Source organism: Electrona antarctica (assembly GCF_951216825.1).
Source record: "Electrona antarctica genome assembly, contig: scaffold_55, whole genome shotgun sequence".
NCBI classification, from domain to species: Eukaryota; Metazoa; Chordata; class Actinopteri; order Myctophiformes; family Myctophidae; genus Electrona; species Electrona antarctica.
In genome coordinates, this window is record NW_027638720.1 from 15,934 (window position 1) to 22,500 (window position 6,567).

Genomic DNA, 6,567 nt, shown 5'->3' on the forward strand with positions numbered 1-6,567 from the left:
CCCTTCATAGAACAGTAGCAGGGTTCATACCCTTCATGGAACAGTAGCAGGGTTCATACCCTTCATAGAACAGTAGCATGGTTCATACCCTTCATAGAACAGTAGCAGGGTTCATACCCTTCATGGAACAGTAGCAGGGTTCATACCCTTCATGGAACAGTAGCAGGGTTCATACCCTTCATGGAACAGTAGCAGGGTTCATACCCTTCTTTCATGGAACAGTGAAACTGAACGGTTTGGTTTTTGTTTTTCCAGGAAAAAGAGCATCAGTGTAAATACAACGAGCTGCAGAAAGAACTGGAGCATCTGAAGGCTCTGGAAGCAGCCTGGAGGAGAGAGGACAGCAGAGACAGAGACAGTAGAGACAACAGAGACAACAGAGACACACGCAGAGACAGAGAGGTAACATTATACTGATATATGTAGAGGTTTGTACTGAAGGCTCTGGAAGCAGCCTGGAGGAGAGAGGACAGCAGAGACAGAGACAGTAGGGACAGCAGAGACAGTAGAGACAGAGACAGCAGAGACAGAGACAGTAGGGACAGCAGAGACAGTAGAGACAGAGACAGTAGAGACAACAGAGAGACACACAGACAGTAGAAACAGAAACAGCAGAGACAGAGACAGTAGAGACAGAGACAGAGAGGTAATATTCTACTGGTTAATACAGAGGAGAGACAGTAGAGACAACAGAGACACGCACACCAGGCTTTCCAAGACTGTTCTATCGAGCAGTCTTGGAAAGTCTGGTCAGGTTTGGCATCACAGTTTGGTTCGGTAATCTCTCAGTGCAACTGAGGTCCACATATTTCAGATTGGTGCAGACTGCAGGGGAGATCGTAGGGGTAAGACAACTCTCCTCTCTGTAGATCGTAGGGGTAAGACGACTCCCCTCTCTGTAGATCATAGGGGTAAGACGACTCCCCTCTGTAGATCGTAGGGGTAAGACGACTCCCCTCTGTAGATCGTAGGGGTAAGACGACTCCCCTCTCTGTAGATCATAGGGGTAAGACGACTCCCCTCTGTAGATCGTAGGGGTAAGACGACTCCCCTCTGTACATCATAGGGGTAAGACGACTCCCCTCTCTGTAGATCGTAGGGGTAAGACGACTCCCCTCTCTGTACATCGTAGGGGTAAGACGACTCCCCTCTGTAGATCATAGGGGTAAGACGACTCCCCTCTGTAGATCATAGGGGTAAGACGACTCCCCTCTCTGTAGATCATACGGGTAAGACGACTCCCCTCTCTGTAGATCATAGGGGTAAGACGACTCCCCTCTGTAGATCATAGGGGTAAGACAACTCCCCTCTCTGTAGATCGTAGGGGTAAGACGACTCCCCTCTCTGTAGATCGTAGGGGTAAGACAACTCCCCTCTCTGTAGATCGTAGGGGTAAGACAAAGACAACTCCCCTCTGTAGATCATAGGGGTAAGACAACTCCCCTCTGTAGATCATAGGGGTAAGACAACTCCCCTCTCTGTAGATCATAGGGGTAAGACAACTCCCCTCTGTAGATCATAGGGGTAAGACAACTCCCCTCTCTGTAGATCATAGGGGTAAGACGACTCCCCTCTCTGTAGATCATAGGGGTAAGACAACTCCCCTCTCTGTAGATCGTAGGGGTAAGACAACTCCCCTCTCTGTAGATCATAGGGGTAAGACACCTCTCCTCTCTGTAGATCGTAGGGGTAAGACGACCCCCCTCTCTGTAGATCATACGGGTAAGACAACTCTCCTCTCTGTACATCGTAGGGGTAAGACGACTCCCCTCTCTGTAGATCATACGGGTAAGACGACTCCCCTCTCTGTAGATCATAGGGGTAAGACGACTCCCCTCTGTAGATCATAGGGGTAAGACGACTCCCCTCTCTGTAGATCGTAGGGGTAAGACAACTCCCCTCTCTGTAGATCGTAGGGGTAAGACAACTCCCCTCTGTAGATCATAGGGGTAAGACGACTCCCCTCTCTGTAGATCGTAGGGGTAAGACAACTCCCCTCTGTAGATCATAGGGGTAAGACAACTCTCCTCTCTGTAGATCATAGGGGTAAGACGACTCCCCTCTCTGTAGATCATAGGGGTAAGACAACTCCCCTCTCTGTAGATCATAGGGGTAAGACGACTCCCCTCTCTGTAGATCGTAGGGGTAAGACAACTCCCCTCTCTGTAGATCATAGGGGTAAGACGACTCCCCTCTCTGTAGATCATAGGGGTAAGACAACTCCCCTCTCTGTAGATCATAGGGGTAAGACGACTCCCCTCTCTGTAGATCGTAGGGGTAAGACAACTCCCCTCTGTAGATCATAGGGGTAAGACAACTCCCCTCTGTAGATCATAGGGGTAAGACGACTCCCCTCTCTGTAGATCGTAGGGGTAAGACGACTCCCCTCTCTGTAGATCATAGGGGTAAGACGACTCCCCTCTCTGTAGATCGTAGGGGTAAGACGACTCCCCTCTCTGTAGATCATAGGGGTAAGACAACTCCCCTCTCTGTAGATCATAGGGGTAAGACGACTCCCCTCTCTGTAGATCGTAGGGGTAAGACGACTCCCCTCTCTGTAGATCATAGGGGTAAGACGACTCCCCTCTCTGTAGATCGTAGGGGTAAGACGACTCCCCTCTCTGTAGATCATAGGGGTAAGACACCTCCCCTCTCTGTAGATCGTAGGGGTAAGACAACTCCCCTCTCTGTAGATCATAGGGGTAAGACACCTCCCCTCTCTGTAGATCGTAGGGGTAAGACAACTCCCCTCTCTGTAGATCGTAGGGGTAAGACAACTCCCCTCTCTGTAGATCGTAGGGGTAAGACGACTCCCCTCTGTAGATCGTAGGGGTAAGACGACTCCCCTCTCTGTAGATCATAGGGGTAAGACGACTCCCCTCTCTGTAGATCGTAGGGGTAAGACGACTCCCCTCTGTAGATCGTAGGGGTAAGACAACTCCCCTCTGTAGATCGTAGGGGTAAGACAACTCCCCTCTCTGTAGATCGTAGGGGTAAGACGACTCCCCTCTCTGTAGATCATAGGGGTAAGACGACTCCCCTCTCTGTAGATCATAGGGGTAAGACGACTCCCCTCTCTGTAGATCGTAGGGGTAAGACGACTCCCCTCTGTAGATCGTAGGGGTAAGACAACTCCCCTCTCTGTAGATCGTAGGGGTAAGACGACTCCCCTCTCTGTAGATCATAGGGGTAAGACGACTCCCCTCTGTAGATCGTAGGGGTAAGACAACTCCCCTCTCTGTAGATCGTAGGGGTAAGACGACTCCCCACGGTCGATCACGCACGCGTGTGATCGTGCATGCATCGCTGCATAAAATGCGATATTTTGGGCTTGATTAGAGCTTAATTTGACTTAGTTATTAAAATAAACAATGATCGCTTAGCATTCCGGACATCTGATAGTGCTGCACCAGTCCAAACTAGTCCTGGATGTTGTGATTCCTTAAACCGGAAGTGACATCGCCAGATTCGCTCTATTTGGTCAAAATCGAAGACAAGGGAGATTATAGTGGACTTTAGGAAGTCAAGGCCGGACCACTCCCCTCTGCTCATGAACAACGAGGCAGTAGAGGTGGTCACAGAGTTCATGTTCCTGGCTCTCAGTGTGAGTGAGACCCTGTCCTGGAGCACCAACATGTTCCTGGCTCTCAGTGTGAGTGAGACCCTGTCCTGGAGCACCAACATGTTCCTGGCTCTCAGTGTGAGTGAGACCCTGTCCTGGAGCACCAACATGTTCCTGGCTCTCAGTGTGAGTGAGACCCTGTCCTGGAGCACCAACATGTTCCTGGCTCTCAGTGTGAGTGAGACCCTGTCCTGGAGCACCAACATGTTCCTGGCTCTCAGTGTGAGTGAGACCCTGTCCTGGAGCACCAACATGTTCCTGGCTCTCAGTGTGAGTGAGACCCTGTCCTGGAGCACCAACATGTTCCTGGCTCTCAGTGTGAGTGAGACCCTGTCCTGGAGCACCAACATGTTCCTGGCTCTCAGTGTGAGTGAGACCCTGTCCTGGAGCACCAACATGTTCCTGGCTCTCAGTGTGAGTGAGACCCTGTCCTGGAGCACCAACATGTTCCTGGCTCTCAGTGTGAGTGAGACCCTGTCCTGGAGCACCAACATGTTCCTGGCTCTCAGTGTGAGTGAGACCCTGTCCTGGAGCACCAACATGTTCCTGGCTCTCAGTGTGAGTGAGACCCTGTCCTGGAGCACCAACATGTTCCTGGCTCTCAGTGTGAGTGAGACCCTGTCCTGGAGCACCAACATGTTCCTGGCTCTCAGTGTGAGTGAGACCCTGTCCTGGAGCACCAACATGTTCCTGGCTCTCAGTGTGAGTGAGACCCTGTCCTGGAGCACCAACATGTTCCTGGCTCTCAGTGTGAGTGAGACCCTGTCCTGGAGCACCAACATGTTCCTGGCTCTCAGTGTGAGTGAGACCCTGTCCTGGAGCACCAACATGTTCCTGGCTCTCAGTGTGAGTGAGACCCTGTCCTGGAGCACCAACATGTTCCTGGCTCTCAGTGTGAGTGAGACCCTGTCCTGGAGCACCAACATGTTCCTGGCTCTCAGTGTGAGTGAGACCCTGTCCTGGAGCACCAACATGTTCCTGGCTCTCAGTGTGAGTGAGACCCTGTCCTGGAGCACCAACATGTTCCTGGGTCTCAGTGTGAGTGAGACCCTGTCCTGGAGCACCAACATGTTCCTGGGTCTCAGTGTGAGTGAGACCCTGTCCTGGAGCACCAACATGTTCCTGGCTCTCAGTGTGAGTGAGACCCTGTCCTGGAGCACCAACATGTTCCTGGCTCTCAGTGTGAGTGAGACCCTGTCCTGGAGCACCAACATGTTCCTGGCTCTCAGTGTGAGTGAGACCCTGTCCTGGAGCACCAACATGTTCCTGGCTCTCAGTGTGAGTGAGACCCTGTCCTGGAGCACCAACATCGCTTCAGTGATTGGAAATACCAGTCCATCAGTGCTAGTAGCTCAAGACTGACAAACAGCTTTTTCCCCTACGCAGTCAGACTGCTAAACGAACGACTACTAAATGAGCATTGACTGTCCCCTCATATGCATCATGCATTCTGACTCTAACTGGACTGTGATCATTTATTGGTTCCCTTTTCATCCATCATGCACTTTAAAATATCACCATGCACTTTACTTTGTGTTGTATGTTACGTGTTATGTTATGTGTTTATGTACTACGGTTATGTGGGAGCTCCCTTGAAATGTCGTTGTATGCTCAGTGTATGCTTGGTGTGCAATGACAAATAAAAGTCTATTCTATTCTATGGTGACGTTACCGCCACCATCAGGACTGGGTATAATACTATAGGATTGCCGTGTGAGAATGAGATGCAGTGTGTATATCACAGATTTTTCTATTGGCATTAAAATGACAAATTAAACATATGAATAGTGCAGGCAGAAGGCACAATCCACTGTTAATTAGGCTGGCCATAAGAGGGTTAATATAAAGTTAATATAATGTTAAAATATGTTAATATTGGTCTTTACTGTGTTACCAGGAAGTGGACAGAGAGCTACAGACTCACGCCATCTTCAAGCTGGAGCAGCAACTCAAGGAGCAGGTGTGTGTGTGTGTGTGTGTGTGTCTGTGTGCGTGTGCGTGCGTGTGTGTCCGTCTGTGTGTGTGCATGTGTGCGCGTGTGCGTGCGTGCGTCGCTGTAGAGTGGGTTGTGTTTTAACTGTTGAAAAATAGCATATCTACAAGCTCGTAGCGCAGCACTCGGTGCCGCGCTACGAGCTTGTAGATCTGCTATTTTTGAAAACACCAGCGAGCAGCGCTGACATAGAAACGTAAGGTTTTCAGAAAACCGTTTTCTCATTTAAATACTTTTTTAAGGGACCAATAAGTCACGCAGTGACTTTGTTCACTTATTGTTTTTGTCCTTTCTCCTTCATTTTGAATTATATGAAAAACAGTTCAAATGTATCTGCTCCCAGGTTCTTTGATAAAAATGCACGAAAACTTCTACACTTGAACTTTGGACCTATATGGACAAATAATCGTTTGTTAAGTGAAAAAATGAAGTTTTTATGAGCCAATGAAAATTGCTGTTTTGTGAAACTTCTTCTTCTGCCCCTAATACCTACATGAAGCGTCATTTGCTTATGCCACTTTACAGTATAGTAGAGGGTCATGCCAAATAGGCCTGTAACCAGTCTTACTCCAATTGGTCAAAGGGGGGCGCTACGGCAATTATTTGAAAATTAAACCTTTGAACAGTCATAACTCATGCCTCGTTTGGCCAAAATTCATGGCACTTGTTTCCATATGTTCCTTGACTCATGGGGAACACATCTGTCACTTTGAAAAGTAAGCTCCGCCCTCAGTTTTCCCTCCATTTTTAGCAGTTTGAAGAATGCTAATACCTGATTTTATGCCTGGTTTTTTTAGCAATTTGCGTGAAACATTCTACACACAATGTATGGACCATTATCCGAAATTCCAGTTGAAGAGAACTTTGTACGTGAAAACATTACTACACACTGTAGTAATGGATAATGACATCCCCAAAACGACGACACACGATTGTTATCAAACACACTGAA

At 48.9% G+C, this 6,567-nt stretch overlaps 1 protein-coding gene across 1 annotated transcript in view; it reads left to right on the forward strand.

The window, feature by feature from the left end:
• Window positions 1-255: 255 nt before the first annotated feature.
• The window catches only part of LOC306917775 (cilium assembly protein DZIP1-like), a gene marked incomplete at its 5' end in the record, with an annotated part of 88,109 nt that continues 81,797 nt past the window's right edge, over window positions 256-6,567 (forward strand). Inside the window, 2 exons of the mRNA XM_079530684.1 lie at window positions 256-402; window positions 5,520-5,582. Of these exons, the coding sequence (XP_079386810.1) occupies window positions 256-402; window positions 5,520-5,582 (210 nt within the window). The remainder of the gene's footprint in view (window positions 403-5,519; window positions 5,583-6,567) is intronic.